A 17,231-nucleotide genomic window follows, 5' to 3' on the forward strand; every position below is an offset into this window, starting at 1 on the left:
CCGAACTCGAAAATTTAAAATTCTTAGGGCAATTACTGTATTAGAGTAATTCTTTCAAACAGTATTACATTATTTTAAATATTAATTTCTATGTTTCGAGCAATTTTGAACCAATTTGCTTGCTCCAAAAACAAAATATTAAAAATTAGAATTTTGAAATTGACCGAACTCGAAAATTATAAATTCCTAGGGCAATTACTGGATTAAATCCATGCTTGCAATCTCTATGAAATTATTCCTTATATTAATTTCTAAGTTTCCAGCAAATTTTAACCAATTTGCACGCTCCAAAATCAAAATATTAAAAATTAGAATTTTGAAATTTACCGAACTCGAAAATTTAAAATTCTTAGGTCAATTACTGGATTAAATTCAACCTTGGAAACTCTATTAACGCAATTTAAATATTAATTTCTATGTTTCCAGCAAATTTAAACCAATTTGCACAATCCAAAATCAAATTATTAAAAATTAGAATTTTGAAATTGACCGAACTCGAAAATTTAAAATTCTTAGGGCAATTACTGGATTAAATTCAACCTTGTAAACTCTATTAACGCATTTTAAATATTAATTTCTAAGTTTCCAGCAATTATGAACCAATTTGCACGCTCCAAAATCAAAATATTAAAAATTAGAATTTTGATATTTTCCGAACTCGAAAATTTAAAATTCTTAGGGCAATTACTGTATTAGAGTAATTCTTTCAAACAGTATTACATTATTTTAAATATTATTTTCTAACTTTCCAGCAAATTTGAACCAATTTGCATGCTCCAAAATCAAAATATTAAAAATTAGAATTTTGAAATTGACCGAACTCGAAAATTATAAATTCCTAGGGCAATTACTGGATTAAATCCATGCTTGCAATCTCTATGAAATTATTCCTTATATTAATTTCTAAGTTTCCAGCAAATTTTAACCAATTTGCACGCTCCAAAATCAAAATATTAAAAATTAGAATTTTGAAATTTACCGAACTCGAAAATTTAAAATTCTTAGGTCAATTACTGGATTAAATTCAACCTTGGAAACTCTATTAACGCAATTTAAATATTAATTTCTATGTTTCCAGCAAATTTAAACCAATTTGCACAATCCAAAATCAAATTATTAAAAATTAGAATTTTGAAATTGACCGAACTCGAAAATTTAAAATTCTTAGGGCAATTACTGGATTAAATTCAACCTTGTAAACTCTATTAACGCATTTTAAATATTAATTTCTAAGTTTCCAGCAATTATGAACCAATTTGCACGCTCCAAAATCAAAATATTAAAAATTAGAATTTTGATATTTTCCGAACTCGAAAATTTAAAATTCTTAGGGCAATTACTGTATTAGAGTAATTCTTTCAAACAGTATTACATTATTTTAAATATTATTTTCTAACTTTCCAGCAAATTTGAACCAATTTGCATGCTCCAAAATCAAAATATTAAAAATTAGAATTTTGAAATTTACTGAACTCGAAAATTTAAAATTCTTAGGGCAATTACTGTATTAGAGTAATTCTTTCAAACAGTATTACATTATTTTAAATATTAATATCTATGTTTCCAGCAATTTTGAACCAATTTGTATGCTCCAAAATCAAAATATAAAAATTAAAATTTTTAAATTGGCCGAACTCGAAAATTATAAATTCCTAGGGCAATTACTGGATTAAATCCATGCTTGCAATCTGTATGAAATAATTCCTTATATTAATTTCTAAGTTTCCAGCAAAATTAAACCAATTTGCACGCTCCAAAATCAAAATATTAAAAATTAGAATTTTGAAATTTACCGAACTCGAAAATTTAAAATTTTTAGCGCAATTAACGGATTAAAGTCATGCTTGCAAACTCTATTAAATGATTCTAAATATTAATTTGTAAGTTTCCAGCAAATTTGAACTAATTTGTATGCTCTAAAATCGAAATATTAAATATTAATATTTCTAAATTAGCCGATCTCGAAAATTTAAAATTTTAAAAGCAGTTACCGGGTTAAAGTCATGCTTGCAAACCTTATTAATGCATTCTAAATATTAATTTGTATTTTTCCAGCAGATTTGAATTAATTTGCGTGCTCTAAATTGAAAATATTAAAAATTACAATTTCTATATAAGCCGAACTCGAAAATTAAAATTCTAAGGGCGGTTACCAGGTTAGAATCATGCTTGCAAACATTACTATTGCTTTTTAAATATTAATTTGTAAGTTTCCAGCAAATTTGAACTAATTTGTATGCTCTAAAATCGAAATATTAAAAATTAATTTTTCTAAATTAGCCGATCTCGAAAATTTAAAATTTTAAAAGCAGTTACCGGGTTAAAGTCATGCTTGCAAACCTTATTAATGCATTCTAAATATTAATTTGTAATTTTCCAGCAAATTTGAATTAATTTGCATGCTCTAAATTGAAAATATTAAAAATTACAATTTCTATATAAGCCGAACTCGAAAATTAAAATTCTAAGGGCGGTTACCAGGTTAGAATCATGCTTGCAAACATTACTAATGCTTTTTAAATATTAATTTGTAAGTTTCCAGCAAATTTGATTTAATTTGCATGCTCTAAAATCGATATAATAATAATTACAATATTGAAATTTGCCGAACTCGAAATTTTAAAATTCTAAGGGCGGTTACCAGGTTAAAGTCATGCTCATTTTTTGAGAGTTCAAATTAATAAAGAGTGCAAGCATGTAGATACTCTCTGTTTTTCCTGACTAATCGAGACTATTATTTCCGATTATTAATTAAAAATTAATAAAAGCCGATTTAATAGGATCTTGCATGAATATTAAAACGCTGAATGGCTGAATTTCAGTTAATTTTTAGTTAATTAGAAAACCTTGTGCTATGATTGCACAAATTCAATGTCAAGTCTTTCACTTGGTGTGTCCTTTTATTATGTTATTTAGTTCACTTACTCTTTGACACCGGGTCATTTATGGACCCGAATAGTGTTGTTTTTTGTTGATCACCCCTGTTCTGCTGGTGACCGCTGTTCCGAGTGCAGTTTTCTTGTGGTTGCTGATGTTGAAAACAACCTTTGCTGCGTGCGACAAGAAAAACGATTTTTTGCCCTTTTGGCTCGGTGCGGTTTTTGCACTTTTCACTGCACGCACGAGTCGAGGGCGTCTCTCGCGACTGCTCTCCCGCCCGCCGACTGTCTCTTAAGACTGACCCCGACCGGCCGTTCCCTCGGACCGTCTTCCCCTTCAAACCTTCTTGAAAACAATCAATGTTTTCGGGTCGTTCTATCTGATTATTTCACAAAATAAAGAATAACACTCTCTATTCTGCTTGCTGCGTCTTGTCAAAAATGCAAGGCACCCTCTCTCGGTCATAAATCTACGTTGGTGTTATTGCCATTATACACACAAGCAGATGTGCGCGTCAAATTCGGTTCTTGCTGGAAATTCAGCTTTTTTCTTTTTCCTTTAAAAACGCAAAACAAGCGTTGCTGCGTATGAAAGCACCATTGTATGGGGCGTCCTAGCTAAATATTCTCCCTTAAGGGCTTTACTTGGCGCATCCTACAGCGAGAGTGACCACTTCTCATGAGCCTTCAACATTTCAAGATAAATTATTTTCTTCCAGCTGACCGTACTTTTTATGCCCCTGATTTTCAAGGATTAATTTATAATTGCTAAAAGTGTTGAGTTTCATTTATTATTGGTTTTTGATCGTATTCTCCCTCCGGTTGCGACCGCGTGTTTTCAATTTCGTGTGTCGCGAAACTAAACTCGGCACACAAACCGCTTTTTTAATTGGCGCGAGTGTTTTTTGGTTCGAGCGCACCAAAAGCGATTGATGGGCTATTGCGTTTGAATAATTGATCGCGCTTCCAGACCTCATTCCCCTTTTGCGACTCGCTCTATACTGCCAACCCATTTGATGTGAGAGCAGCTTCGAGTCGAAGTTAAAATTTTCCGCTCCAATTTCATAAGTTTTAGGACTGTGTAATACACAAAATTTCCCCCGCTTCGGAAACAAAGTTTGAACTGCAAAGGTTTGCTATTTTAATAAAAAAAAACACGCGCATGTTAGTTGACAAAACCAAATTGACAGTGGCTCAAATCTGCGCGGAAGCAGCCACTCTACAGTACGCGGGAGTGTGTTATTTAATTTTCCACTAATGAATTTTCATGCTAGCTGATCATCTGGAATTAATTTCCACGTAGAGCATATCTTATTATTTTATATTCAGCACTTGTTCAAACGCAGTCATAAAATACATATATCAAGAGCAGTCTAAAGGAAATCACATGAAAAAGGAAATTATTGACAAAAAAAGCTAAACGAATTTTTGAAAAGTCGACCTCAGTAGAAAGCACACAAAGGTAGACCATGGTGCAAAATAACACAATTTTATATTGCGGCGAGCGTTTCTGTGATCTGTAATTGCCTTCCATTTAGAGCACCATGAGCGGGGTGGAAAGAGACAAAGCACAATCTGGTCGGAAAATAGCAGCAAGCGGGAGACCCATTCGGGACTGAAATGCAGTCGAGCATTTAGGGGAAAGGCGAGAAAATGATTTAGCACTTTCAATTAGCCAAAATACTACATCCATATATTGTCACAAACATCCGTGGTACAACACACTGTTAGGCTTTTTGAATATTTTTCATGAAATGCAAATTTTGTTCGTTTTCCCTCGTTAAGAGCGTCCAGGATCCGTGAAGTTGTAAAAACTTTTAATTATTTGTAACTTGCATTTATAATGATTTAATACTAACAGTGAAACGGTCTTCACTCACTTGTTTGAACTTAAATTAAGAGCAAAATAAATCTCGGTTTGAATGTTAAAATGCTGCGTTGAAAGGGCTTCCCAATCAATTTGTGTTTTATCTGCTAAGTGGTCATGCACTGGCGTCACTTTTTCGGCACGCGGGAAGTGTTCGAAAGGCGCGTTTCGAGTCTTTTCCACTTGTTTTTGCGTGGGAGTGAGTCTCGGCTTCTGTTGCTTTGGCTCGCAAAGTTAATCACGTGTTGTGCTAATACAGTGGTGCAAAACAACCACTCGCGTGCGCCGCGTCATGAGAAAAAAAGGAAAATTAATAAAATACACATGGTGTGGCTGTGCAAATCAGTTAAGATAAAATATATATAGGCGGGCATCCTCGCAGAGAGCAGTCGGCCGGAAAAATGAGCCAAATGAAATATTTATTGGGAGAGTGCGATCGAACGCAGAATTTCCCGGCCGCTGCATAATTAACGGCGCTCACTACGCTGACCGAGCACCGGGTGCGCACGCGCGCGTGTGAGTATCACTAATCGTATTAGTTTGTTTCCACTTCCAAATATTTAAGTTAGACAAAAAATAAATAAACACGATTATTTGTATTTCAGGCACGGTTTTAATGAGTGAGCTGAAGCAGTAGCTTACAATTAGGCGTGCTCGCTGCTGCCGAACGACGGCTCCGAGCCGGGCCAGCTGTGCACGCGGCTGTCTCGACTTCAATCAGGACGGCAGGGTCGACCTGAACGAGTTGCTGGTCGAGTCGAGACGGCCGGTCGAACCGAACGAACCGCCCGACGAGGAGGACTAGTATTCGGCCAAGACGAGACACTGCACCTGCGGAAGGTGGGCAATTTGTCGGCCAAACTAAAGCGAGGAAGCAGCTCGAGCGCAAGTGAGCCGCCACACGCGCAGACACACTCTTGAATGCTTGGTTTTCACCTCTGTTGCACATTCCGTCACATTCATATATATTATATACATACTCGAAAATATAATTAAAATGTGTATGCCGAGAGATACACACGGCATGGCGGCTTTTTCATAAACAATGTTCGATTTGCGGTTACGAGAGAGTTTATTGAAAGGAAGGCCGCCGCCACCGCGTCTCGTTGCTTTTGATAATATCGCCATGATAAGAAAATTCCGTTGTGCGAGTGTGCTTTTCCCCGGATAAGAATGAATCAAAAGTCCTATCTTCGCAGCGCTTCAGGAACCACAAAAATCAAAATACGGTGTTATTTGCCGTAACTAACGCAAATATTGCTTCGTTGCTGGGATTTCACACAAAACTATATGCTGGCAACTGAATGGAACTAAAATTAAAATACCTTATGCGCATACTTTGCGGACGCTAAGAGCCTAATTTTCGTTTAGAAATTGTTCCTTCCCGCAAAATAGTCGAGGAATACGCACGACGACTATGGAACCAAATGCGTGTGCTCTATTTTTGTTTGGCATTCAACGAAAAAAGTACAAATAATTGTTTATAAAAAGATATTTATTGTAATTATTAAAAGGCAAAAAATAAAATGTCTCGATCAGATATCCCACACGGCAATTGATTTAAATATTTTACCCAAATCCTTTGAACAGAGTGTTTGTTAGTCTGCCAAACTGACTAGTTTAAAAGAGAGATGTGTGAGTGTGTTGGCATGGCAATGACGGAAGTGTGTGAAGCGGCGATATGTATTAATTAAATGCTGAATATCGGTGCGTGGTTTCTTCTGTTTGGTGAGTATCCCTTGTAATGTCTGTAGCTCATGTAGCAATCCAACACGTACACGCCTCCTAAAAGAAGTCCCAGACACTGAAAAATAATACCAATCAATTTTAATTTTCAGCTATTCTCGAGCAACACAAATACCAAAATCTACAATCTTTTTCTTATAGATTTACTGTGTTCTTAAATTTAAAAGATGAAATTGCTCACCGCTGCACCGAACATGGCTGGATAAACAATATAAAACGGCGTGACGAGATATCGCGGCCAGAGGAAGAAATTGACCGCCGCCATCAAGGAACTGCTCGAGCTCAAGACGAGAAATGCGCACATGCCGTTGTACAGCGTTTCCTGCCAAATTAAAAAAAAAATATTGTGTGTGTAAGCCAGCAGGGGCCGAAGTAAAATAAAATAGGGACTTACGAAAAGCGACGAACGCACTGCCTTGACGGACTTGTCGGACATGAGAAAGCAGAAAAGGAGGCAGCCGGAACCGAGCAGGGCCGCCGAGCAGGCTGAGAGATACGCGTCGAAAGCAGAGCCCATCTCGGAGGCGTGCGCCAGCCCGAATTTGATCGCCAAACTCTGACACATCGAGCCGAGCACCTACAATCAACGTGACAATAAATAATATGCCATACGTGAAAACATATTTAGCGAGTCTGAAATAACGCCACGGCAGCAGAGCAAAAATAAACAGATTTTTAACAAAAAGTTAGGTTATTAATTCAAATCAGAAGGCTTGGTTCTGGCAATCGACTATTTGTAAAATGGGTCGATTAAAAACGGCAAAGAGCTTCGAGGCCTTGGTTCTTATCTTGTGAATGGAGTCTTGAAATAAATATAATTTTTCCATAAAAGCTACAACATTATATTTTCAAAGTGCCAATATTTTGACCAGGCCAAAAATTTAAAACCCAAAAATGTACAATATAAATTTTCATATTATCCTCTTGCATTGCAGAGGCTGTGACAATTTTTTAAGAGAAAAAATCCGTATCAAACAACGAAGATATGAAAAGTGAACAATATAAAATAAAAATTAAGAAAAACTAATTTAATCTAAAACAAAATATGTATAACACCTAATTTATATGCTGGTGATCCTCCTGTTGATTAATTTTTTAAATCCAACAACAACTACAGACCTTCTGCCGCCGCAAAACTTGAATAAAAATCCAGTCATTAATATTTCATTGTTTTTATTTGAGCTATACCTAATTATTATTATTTATTATTAGATATCTTTGGCAAATATTTGTTTGCTTAAATGTGCTTAAAGACAACGCATATTGAACAATAAATGTTGATATTCTTATAATGTAGACGCACCCTCTAAATTCTGGATCATGGTGGCATTTTTTTAATTGATTTGCTTAACTGTAAAAATTAAATGGAAACAGAATTTGCATTTATTATAATACGATATTATGTCAGCGACATCTTACAATATTTGTTATATCAGCTAAGGACAGGGTCATCTGTCACTCCATCTTTAGAGTGTCAAAATCATAATTCGATGATGGATCCAATAGAGGAAAATCAGAGGAAAGCCGTGAGAAAAATAAATACATATATTGGAGGATGTAGAAGATTGGTGACGAAAATCGTCTAGTCGATTTCGCACGATGCGTAAAACTGAGGAGAGAGGAGAAAAAAACTCACAAACTCGACGATCTTGGCGATGCCAGCCGCCGACGTGACGTAGGCCCAGTTGATGCAGCCGCAACAGCGGATGCAGCCGCAGCAGCAGTTGACGCCCTGGTCGGGCCCTGACAGGTTGACGGCCACCATGCGGCCCGGCATCGTCGGTGCGTTCGACCCTCTATGGCCGCGGCGCCGAAATGAATATTTGTGTGTCTCTCCACCGACGGATGCTGCGCCGCGTGCACCGAGGGGGCCCCCGCGAGCGTCGCGGCTAAAGATAGGCCGCACACGAACGTCTCGTCTATCGTCTGACACGCTGATGCTTCTTTTACGACACGAGTATTAGCCGAGTCTGTGCGGGAGGCTCAAAATTTCAATGAGTTTCGCGGCCTATCTTTAGAACTGAGGGAGAATAATCGCCCAAAATTAAAGTTTTTTTTAAACAAATTTATCAGTGAGATTTAAATTTTTAAAATGACAATTTTTTATACTGCGTGTAGCAACCTATATAATACTAATTTGAGAAAGTCAATAAACAATTTATTATATTTCACTACTTTTATTATTTTGGTTTGGTGTGCTTTTGGCGCCAAAAGGCGGCAAACGCGGCGAATTGTGTTGCGCGCCGCGGCCCGCGGCGGCGCCAGTCTCTAGGCAACCGCACAACCAGCTGTGCACGACTTGTGGATCCAAATAAGCTCTTTTTAAATCGCGTAAACAAAACATTCATCTCTTTGCTCTGCTTATCGAGTTATGTAAACTCCTTCCACTGTTTATTCGTTTTTAAAACTGACTTAAATCTGATCCTGCAGTGAAGAATAACGAACAATGGTAAAACATAAATTAATTTCATATTTTTTTTATTATTTAATTACGACCTCATTAATTTTGTCGTGTGCCTTTTTCTTTTCATTTTGGATTTGTGTCTCATTTCCAGAGTTGTTCCACGAAGAAAGAAAAGACGATAATCGGAGGCATTCGGCGCAAGTCTGGCGGGCCGAAATTCGAGCTGAGCGACGAGCAGAAGGCCGACATCAAAGCCGCTTTCGCGCTGTTCGACAAGGAGGACACGGGCCTGATGGCCACCAGAGACCTCAAGGTGGCTTATGAAACCTCACTGCCCGCCACGCACGTATAGCTCATGCACAATTTGATTCAGGTCGCTCTGCGCGCGTTGGGCTTCGAGCCGAAAAAGGAGGAGATCAAGAAAATGGTGACCGAGGTGGACAAGGACGGCAAGGGCAAAATCACCCTGGACGACTTCACGCAGCTGATGATGATGAAGATGGCAGACAAGGACTCGAGGGAGGAAATCCTCAAGGCGTTCCGGCTCTTCGACGACGAGAACACCGGCCACATTTCTTTCGACAACCTGAAGCGCGTTGCCAAGGAATTGGGCGAAAACGTCACCGACGAAGAGCTCCAGGTACAATTATTATTGCTACGAAAAGCCTGATGAGCATTTTAATTTCAATTCAATCGGTTGCAACAGGAAATGATCGACGAGGCAGACAATGACAAGGATGGAAAGGTTAGCCAGGACGAATTCTTGAAAATCATGAAGAAAACGTGTCTCTACTGATTCACCTAAACGGCTTTTCCTAAAAGATGTTGATCTCGCACCACTCTATCGCACACATTCCCTGTTTATGTTTTTGTGTGGTGTCTTTTCAATCGGTTTGTTAAGCAGGGTAATTCAATTTTATTCGATTTGCATTGTCTCCCACTGATATTTTTAAACTGCAAAATTGTCTGGGTTCTTCAATGGAAATGTGTGGAATGGGATGAAGAAAATAGATAATTTACTTAAAATTTACACGAAAATCCATTTCGTCTCTTCCAGGAAACAAATATATGGTTGCTGCTAGTCAAAACGAGCATTTAAAAATGTATGGCAAACTATCCATCTATTTTTATCAAATATAATATAATACCAGCTGTACTCAAGTATTTGTATTATTTTACGCTCACTGTTGTGGAAAAGAATAAAAATGAAATAACGCGGAAAGCAGTGTATATTTCTTCAGTAAAAATATTGCAAAAAGACCATCCCTTAAGGGGATCGAACCCTTGACCTCTGGATTAGAAGTCCAGCGCGCTATCCTCTGCGCCAAAGGGACCACAGATATTGTGGTGGTAGAGCGAACTACTTAACCGTGGCTTGGCGAGATGGATGCTGCACCGCACGACACGCACGTGAAACACGTCGTGCATGCGATCATCAGATTCCACGCAGTCAGCTTCTCTCATTTCAGCAATTTGTATTATTATATTTTTTGACAGCTGGGATGAAGTTAAAAATAATAGGCCGATAAATTCGAAAAGAAATAATATAAAAATATTTATTTTCAGCATGTCCTTGAAAAAATGGCACAATTAACTTCGTCGAATATATATATATATATATATATATATATATATCAACAGGAAAACACGTTACTATATTTATGGAGAGAATGCAGAGGTAATGACTTCCTCAGCTTGCTGCTTGTGTGCTATTCCATAGCCAACGGCAGGTGCTGCCAGGGTAGGCCGACCTCTGTAGGAAAGCTGTAAAGAGATCAATTTCAGTATCGAAATAGCGGCGTCACTTGAAAATTGGCTCGTCTGCTTTACAAACTGAATATTTGTGCACACCTTCTTTCCCACTAGGTTATAAAACCGCGGCTGCACAAAATTCCAAGCGCCTTGGTTTCTCGGCTCTTCCTGGCTCCAAATAAATGCTGAAAAAATATGTTTTAAAATTTATTAAAACAAGTAAAATCCACCTGTATTAAAAAAATCCATTTTAATTGAAGAAAAATTGAATTTTTTCTCTTTCGTATCGAAATTAGACTAATAGCTGTACAACTTACACTTTGCCCTGGGATATTTCTCCAGTTGCTTGTTAAGCTCGAGAGTGGGGAAAGGGCAGAGAGACTCGACTCGAATGATGGCCACGTCCTTTCGATCCAACAGCTTTCTTTGACCGACCAAGCTGTAGTAATGCTTTCCGCTGGTGAAAACAACTCGATTCACGCTCTTCCCGTTGGCCTCAGCCTCGAGGTCGCCTGAATTTCATACAGCTTATTAGATAACACTCTTTCTTTCCACACAGCAGCAACGAACTCGCCTAGGACTGGGTTAAAAGAAGTTCCGGGTGCCATTTCGGCAAGAGACGAACTGGCCGCAGGCAAGCGGAGCACGGTTTTGGCCGACGCCACGATCAGCGGTTTGCGGAAGTTCCTCAACATCTTTCAAAAAGACTCAATGGGTATCGATCTTTCTTTTGAAAAAGTACCTGTCTTCGCAGAAGGTGGAAATATTGAGCAGGCGTGGTCGGGTGGACGATATGCATGTTGACGTTGTCCCCGTCGGGCTTGTCCTCGTTCGAGTCCGAGAGCTGGAGGAATCGTTCGAGGCGGCAAGAACTGTGCTCGGGGCCGGCGCCGTCGTAGCCGTGGGGCAGAAGCATCACCAGTCCGCTGCACGTGACCCATTTGGCTGTGATTTGCGAGATTAGGCCTCGAAATGCGAGAAAGAGAAGTATAATATATACTTTCGCCACTGGCGATGAACGTGTCGATCTGGATTTGCGCCCCGTTGAAGAAATCTCCAAACTGCGCTTCCCAGATGGCAAGCCGCTTCGGACTCTCGATGCTCATTCCGTACTCGAATCCGAGCACCGCTTCTTCAGACAGAATGCTGTTTGCCACCTGAACGAGTTTATTTTTAAATGAAAACCCGGTTCAAGCAGAAATTAAGACGCACCTCCAAGTGGCCTTTCTGCTCAGGATCCATTTCATTGAGGGGAATGTACGTGTCGTTGGTTTCCTGGTCCACCAGCATCGCGTGCCGCTGCGCAAATGTCCCGCGACCAACATCCTGCCCACAAATCCGGACATCATAACCTGAGAAGATTTCAGTTGAGCAATTATTTTTTAATTAAATTTGTGAAGAGTACCTTCGTAGAGCAAGGAACCGACGGCCAAAGCCTCTGCGGTGGCCCAGTCGATTTGATTTTCTTCCTGGATTTTCCTCAAGCGGCCTTGCACAAAGGTTTTAAGCAAATGAGGGTGGATTTCCTAGACACACAAAATTAAATCAAATAAATCAGGCCCTGGCAATTAACTTACAAAGTCTTGCGGAAAGGACACTGATTTGTGGCCGACGAATTTCAGCAGGTTGGTCGACACACCAGTGTCCCAGGTGGTGACCGCCGCATCGGCCTGACAGACGTGAGACCACGGTCCAGTCAGAAAACTAGCCTAGATATTGCCCTTTATAATTGTTTTATTTAAAAAAGTAGATATATCACTTGTGGTTCGTAGTTGTCCGCAAGTTTCAGCTGATTGTTCAGCCAGTCGTAGTATTTTTTGCTGACGCCGCTCGCTTCTTCCGCGCTGAAAAGTCCGCTTTCCTCAAGTTTCTCCACATACAGATCAGGGACAGATCTGCACAAGAGGAAGGCTCAGCCATTTACGACTATCAAATATTTGTTGTGATCACGAATAACGCAACTTTAACTCAAGACACTTTTAAAACCGTCTTAAACCCTTTAAATTACTTGTCAAGACTGAAAAAATATTTCAAAACTCGAAAAATTACGTATCAAGTCAGTAAATTAATTTATTTTCCAAAATGTACAATTTACATAAAGATTTAATTTCAATAGAGGTGCTTTTTGAAACCTGTTGGGCTTTAAATAATTTTTCAGCCGCGAGATTTTAGGCAGCGGCTGGCAGGACTGGCTTAGTCGAATTTTTTGCCGAGCGGCTGCCCTTTCACTGGCAGCTGTGCGTTTAATATTTTAAACGTCAAGTTTGAGAGTGCTTAGTAATAACCCGAAGGACCGAAAGACCGTTTTTCTCCTGCTCTTTTTAATTTTTTACTCTTTTCACGGGCGGCTGGCGCGGCGCAGCGTAACTGGCAGGGAAAACTCCATAAATTGTTTTCCTAATTTGACTGTTTTTTATTATTATTTGCTGGTTTATTAAACAAGAAATACCAATATTTTTGGACAGATAATTCCAGGGGAAAATTTGATACCAAAATAATGCTAGGAATATTTATGTAATGGACCATCTATTTTGCAAAAAAATCTTAAATTTAGGAAAAATGGTCCTTCACTTTTAAAAGGTGATGCGCATCATTTAATTTACAACGAAAAAACAAAAGATTTTAGCGAAAATACCTTTGTTTGTCGATGATTTTGTACTGAATAGGATTGGTGAAGGTGGGGTCGTCCACTTCGTTGTGGCCCCAGCGGCGGAAGCAGTTCATGTCGATGAAGACGTCCTTCCTGAACTGCCTCTGGTAGCGGAAGGCGATTTGCGTTGCCCGGAACACCATCTGCGCCGAGCGAATGGCAAATTAAAACGTTTAGACGCGTCGGCATGGCAATTGTAGCCTACCTCAGGGTCGTTGCCGTTGACGTGGATGACGGGCGCGCTGACCATTTTTGCCAGGTCGCAGCAGTACCTGGACGACCTTCCCCGCGGCCCAGGGGTGGAGAAGCCGATCTGGTTGTTGACCACCAAGTGCACCGAGCCACCGACCTCAAAGTGCGGCACCGTCGTCATGTTGAGCGTCTCCTGATTGACGCCCTGGCCGGCGAACGCCGCGTCTCCGTGCACCTTAATCGCGGTCGTTCACAAGTGTGGCAAAAATAAATATTCAGATTTGAAATTACTTGGACGTTGAGCACTTTGTCGCTCCACTGTTTCGATTCGTCCTTTGAGTAGGCGCCGTCGCCCAATGTCTGCTGTCGCGCCCTGGTTTTGCCCATGGAAACGGGATTGACGGCCTGGAAAATATGTAAATTTAAAGCTGGCCCAACCATAAAATATGTTAATTTTACCTCCAAATGCGAAGGGCAGAAGAGCATGGTCAAGTGCAGGCTTTTGCCGTCAATTTCCAAGTTAGTGGTCGAAGCTGCAAAATGGTAATTTAAATTATTTAATTTTAAAATTGCACCAAATTACTTAAATGACTGATGACGTCTCCGGTGGCTTGAGCAGATGGAGGAAATTCAAACTGTCCTTTCAGCTTTCGAAAGAGAGCGGCCGGCGGGAAATTGAACATTCCGGTGAGCAAATTGAGACGGCCTCTGTGAGGCATGCACAGCACAATTTGCTCAATTTCGTCTCTGGCGGACATGTAAAAGAGCTCCTGGAAGAAGGCAACCATCGCCTCTGCTCCTTCGGCGCCGTAGCGTTTCACGGTTGGAAATTTGCTCGCCATGAAACGATCGAAAACCTGCGACTTGATCAACTCCTCGGCTATGGCTTTCTTCGCTTCCAGAGGAATGTCCATTGGGACCTTGTCTTCCATTTCCTCGGCAAACCACTCGCGCTCCTCCTCATTCTAAAGAAGCAAATTGTAATTAATAGTAAAAACTGTGGTGATATTAATGTGGTCCTGCCTCAAGGTAGCTGAATTCCGCAGAGATTGTCTTGCTGTAGACGTACTCGAGAAAGTGAATGGCCTCTGCGACAGTGCACTCGCTGGACGGTCCATTGAGGATTCCTGGAGTTTTGACTATGTCGTCGTTGTACAGGCCGAAACGTTCAGCTTCCAACTCTTTCAGCGGCCTGAAAATTTGTTTCGCTCGATTATAACCTGCTCTCCGATGGTTCTGGTTATCTTGTGAACCTTATTGGATTGAGCGCGACCGGATTTATCTCGGCTTGTTTGTGGGCATGCTCCCTGTAAGCGGCGACGAGCCGACAAAAATTTGGCTGTCTGCTGCGGGCCTCCAACACCTCGTGGGAGACTAAAACGCACAAATCAACCATTCAATTTGTTGATAATTACAAACAAAATCGACTGCATACTCTGGAAATCTCGTTTGGGGCGAGGTTTGTAGCCGTAGACCCCGGTGTGTGTTTGATAATTTCTCGCAAACAGGTGTCTGCCGATGTTGAGCACGGTGTTTTTGTGCGCAATTTCAAACGACAGCAACTTGAGCATGATTCGAGAGGTGCTAACTTAAAAGCAGAAGAGCTCAAAAAAGCATTTTAACAACTAAGCACGCGATGACAAACTCTGGCAAATCGAATAAAATGCGATTTCACTGGTGTCCTTGATCTGCACAACCAGTGCCAGACAGCTGCCTAGCCTACGAACCAGAACCAGCCCCTCTCCACTCCAGAGACAACACAAACATCTTTTCTCTCCTCGACCCACAACGATTGGCCCCTCCCCCTTTGTCACTTCAGTCGAGTGTGCGAGTGGAGACCAGTGGAGAAGGAGAGTGGATAACGGAGCTGTTAATGAATCGACTGGCCGGACTGGAACAAACAAAACACGACACACAACATCATTATTCATTACGATTGTCTCTCGATTTGAACTATTTCAGACTTTCTTATCTTGTTTGGAGTCCAAAATGAGTGATAATTTCTGGGACTGCGAGTTTTATAAGCCTTTTCCGCACAACTTGCGAAATTTGGGCCCTAAAGAATTAAAAGAGGAGTTGAAGAAACTGATGTTAGTACACAAAAATAAATAAATAATATTTTATTACAAATTTTTGCAAAATACGCAGACCGCCTGTCATGAAGCCGTACAACAACATCGAGATGCCCAATCTGAAGTGGGTGACGGTCTGTGACCCTGCTGATGGTAGGAAGTCGCAGCCATCGCAGATTTGCCTCAGGTCTGAATCAAGTTCAGACCCTCCACCTGCTGACGGGTCTCTTGTTGGCGAAGCTCAACCTAATTATCACTCGGAGTGGCTGGAAAATGACGGAGAATCGGAGTCAATGTTCAAAGTCGAAGAGGAGAGTGGAGGAAAACACAAATTTAAATGCAACCTGGATCTTCCCAGGTACAAATAATCAACTACTTGTGTATTTTTATTATTAATCGTAATTTTCAGTCAACTCTTTGGTTTGATCCTTGGGCCAAGAGCCAATAAAAAGAATGCAATTGAGCAAAATACAAATACCAAAATCTTTGTTCCTGGCAAAAGTGATGATGTGAATGGCACCATTGGTAACATTAATACACGCGGAATAATTAAATAATAATTTTTGATTTGAGCAGTTGTCAGAGGCAACTCAGTCAGAGATGTTGAGGCAGCTTGCAGGAAAATTTACCACATCATTGACACGAATAGAAACTCGATAAAAGCCACTCATTTCCTCGGCATCGTCATTGACTCTCCAGGCGTCAGACGTGCTTTTGAAAACTTCAAGAAAATTTCATCCATTGATTCCAAATTTCTGCAACACGCGTCGAAACTGCACTTGACTCTTGGAATGCTGGTTCTTTTGAAAGACGATGAAAAATCTACGGCTGCAAGCATAGTCGAGGACTGTGTCAGCCAGAACCTCAGGTAAAAACAATTAAATCTGACGGACGGGCAAGTTTGGTACATGTATGCGTCGTCATTAGAGACAAGCACGGAAAACTGAAACTGCGCATCAAAGGCGTGGAAATCATGAACGACGACCCGACAGCGGCCAGAGTGCTTTACGGCGACGTCGTCAAAGATGACGCCCACGACGAGCTTCAGCAACAGATCCGACAGCTTCTCTGTAGGCTCAACTTGGCAGGATTGTTGAAGCAAGACAAACAGCACGCCGACAGCGACAGCGTCAAACTGCACATGACAATTGCCAATGCTACGTTTGCTGAAAGAATGGCTGGCGTGAGCGCGGACAGAGGTGCTAAAAACGTCAACATGACGTTCGACGCTACGGATGCGCTCAAGGTATTTATTTTATTATTGCCCTTGTTCTCAATTTGATTAAAACTTTTACTCTAGAAATTCGGCGATTACGACTTTGGCGAACAACTGGTCAAGGCGTTGGCAATTTGTGAAATTGGCAGCTCGAGCGAGGAGCATGGTTATGTCCAGTTTTCTCAACACTTCCTCGATCCCCAAAGAGATCAGACTGATTTGTATATTTGCAAGAAATAAATACAAGCTTTCAATTGTTAATACCACATTTTTCTAAGCGCGTAAATTAAAAATAATCCGTTATTGAAATTTTAAAAGAAAGTACGACGTCAATTAAATCAGGAGCGGCAATCTCGGGCATTAAATAAGCCTGGTATTGCGATCAACCTGACACAAATTGAGGATCTAAGATTTTAAATGAATGCGGTAAGTCACGTCTTGAAGATTAGAGTC

General features: G+C 40.3%; 4 protein-coding genes and 1 non-coding gene across 5 annotated transcripts; 2 read left to right on the forward strand and 3 right to left on the reverse strand.

Annotated features, from left to right (window-relative positions):
• Positions 1-5,273: 5,273 nt before the first annotated feature.
• sing (MARVEL domain-containing protein sing) lies at positions 5,274-8,331 on the reverse strand. Its single transcript, XM_065483623.1, has 4 exons — positions 8,129-8,331; positions 6,887-7,069; positions 6,674-6,814; positions 5,274-6,550 (listed from the first exon to the last, which is right to left on the reverse strand). The coding sequence occupies exons 1-4, from the start codon at positions 8,267-8,269 to the stop codon at positions 6,437-6,439; spliced, it is 579 nt and encodes a 192-aa protein (XP_065339695.1). The 5' UTR covers positions 8,270-8,331; the 3' UTR covers positions 5,274-6,436.
• A 431-nt stretch (positions 8,332-8,762) lies between these two features.
• LOC135940502 (uncharacterized) lies at positions 8,763-10,118 on the forward strand. Its single transcript, XM_065485427.1, has 4 exons — positions 8,763-8,941; positions 9,048-9,209; positions 9,270-9,536; positions 9,603-10,118. Exons 1-4 carry the CDS (start codon positions 8,939-8,941, stop codon positions 9,690-9,692), a joined length of 522 nt encoding a protein of 173 aa, XP_065341499.1. The 5' UTR covers positions 8,763-8,938; the 3' UTR covers positions 9,693-10,118.
• A 39-nt stretch (positions 10,119-10,157) lies between these two features.
• On the reverse strand, positions 10,158-10,230 carry TRNAR-UCU (transfer RNA arginine (anticodon UCU)). Its single transcript has one exon. It is a non-coding gene; the product is annotated as a tRNA-Arg (tRNA).
• Positions 10,231-10,521: 291 nt separating this feature from the next.
• Positions 10,522-15,214, reverse strand: LOC135939344 (probable 2-oxoglutarate dehydrogenase E1 component DHKTD1 homolog, mitochondrial). The gene is made up of 18 exons (XM_065483669.1): positions 14,926-15,214; positions 14,744-14,864; positions 14,514-14,682; positions 14,074-14,455; positions 13,950-14,023; positions 13,782-13,895; positions 13,504-13,725; positions 13,284-13,441; positions 12,408-12,543; positions 12,226-12,357; positions 12,054-12,174; positions 11,861-12,000; positions 11,649-11,805; positions 11,391-11,593; positions 11,223-11,343; positions 10,966-11,160; positions 10,748-10,833; positions 10,522-10,660 (listed from the first exon to the last, which is right to left on the reverse strand). The coding sequence occupies exons 1-18, from the start codon at positions 15,059-15,061 to the stop codon at positions 10,556-10,558; spliced, it is 2,772 nt and encodes a 923-aa protein (XP_065339741.1). The 5' UTR covers positions 15,062-15,214; the 3' UTR covers positions 10,522-10,555.
• A 122-nt stretch (positions 15,215-15,336) lies between these two features.
• On the forward strand, positions 15,337-17,039 carry LOC135939345 (activating signal cointegrator 1 complex subunit 1). The gene is made up of 6 exons (XM_065483670.1): positions 15,337-15,580; positions 15,639-15,920; positions 15,972-16,087; positions 16,139-16,430; positions 16,490-16,808; positions 16,863-17,039. The coding sequence occupies exons 1-6, from the start codon at positions 15,480-15,482 to the stop codon at positions 17,016-17,018; spliced, it is 1,266 nt and encodes a 421-aa protein (XP_065339742.1). The 5' UTR covers positions 15,337-15,479; the 3' UTR covers positions 17,019-17,039.
• The last annotated feature ends 192 nt before the right edge of the window (positions 17,040-17,231 follow it).

The sequence above is a fragment of the Cloeon dipterum genome, chromosome 3, assembly GCF_949628265.1.
Source record: "Cloeon dipterum chromosome 3, ieCloDipt1.1, whole genome shotgun sequence".
Lineage (NCBI taxonomy): Eukaryota > Metazoa > Arthropoda > Insecta > Ephemeroptera > Baetidae > Cloeon > Cloeon dipterum.

Bases quoted from the DNA above. Each gene is read 5' to 3' on its own strand.
- sing (XM_065483623.1), bottom strand. From the start codon at position 8,269: ATGCCGGGCCGCATGGTGGCCGTCAACCTGTCAGGGCCCGACCAGGGC. The intron at 7,070-8,128 runs GTGAGTTTTTTT...CGTTGATTGTAG, and splicing joins TCGCCAAGATCGTCGAGTTT to GTGCTCGGCTCGATGTGTCA. The intron at 6,815-6,886 runs GTAAGTCCCTAT...TTAATTTGGCAG, and splicing joins CAGTGCGTTCGTCGCTTTTC to GAAACGCTGTACAACGGCAT.
- LOC135940502 (XM_065485427.1), top strand. The intron at 9,210-9,269 runs GTGGCTTATGAA...AATTTGATTCAG, and splicing joins TGGCCACCAGAGACCTCAAG to GTCGCTCTGCGCGCGTTGGG. The intron at 9,537-9,602 runs GTACAATTATTA...CGGTTGCAACAG, and splicing joins TCACCGACGAAGAGCTCCAG to GAAATGATCGACGAGGCAGA.
- LOC135939344 (XM_065483669.1), bottom strand. From the start codon at position 15,061: ATGCTCAAGTTGCTGTCGTTTGAAATTGCGCACAAAAACACCGTGCTC. The intron at 14,865-14,925 runs GTATGCAGTCGA...TGTGCGTTTTAG, and splicing joins CCCCAAACGAGATTTCCAGA to TCTCCCACGAGGTGTTGGAG. The intron at 11,594-11,648 runs GTATATATTATA...CGCAAATCACAG, and splicing joins GTTCATCGCCAGTGGCGAAA to CCAAATGGGTCACGTGCAGC.
- LOC135939345 (XM_065483670.1), top strand. From the start codon at position 15,480: ATGAGTGATAATTTCTGGGACTGCGAGTTTTATAAGCCTTTTCCGCAC. The intron at 15,581-15,638 runs GTTAGTACACAA...CAAAATACGCAG, and splicing joins GAGGAGTTGAAGAAACTGAT to ACCGCCTGTCATGAAGCCGT. The intron at 16,809-16,862 runs GTATTTATTTTA...CTTTTACTCTAG, and splicing joins ACGCTACGGATGCGCTCAAG to AAATTCGGCGATTACGACTT.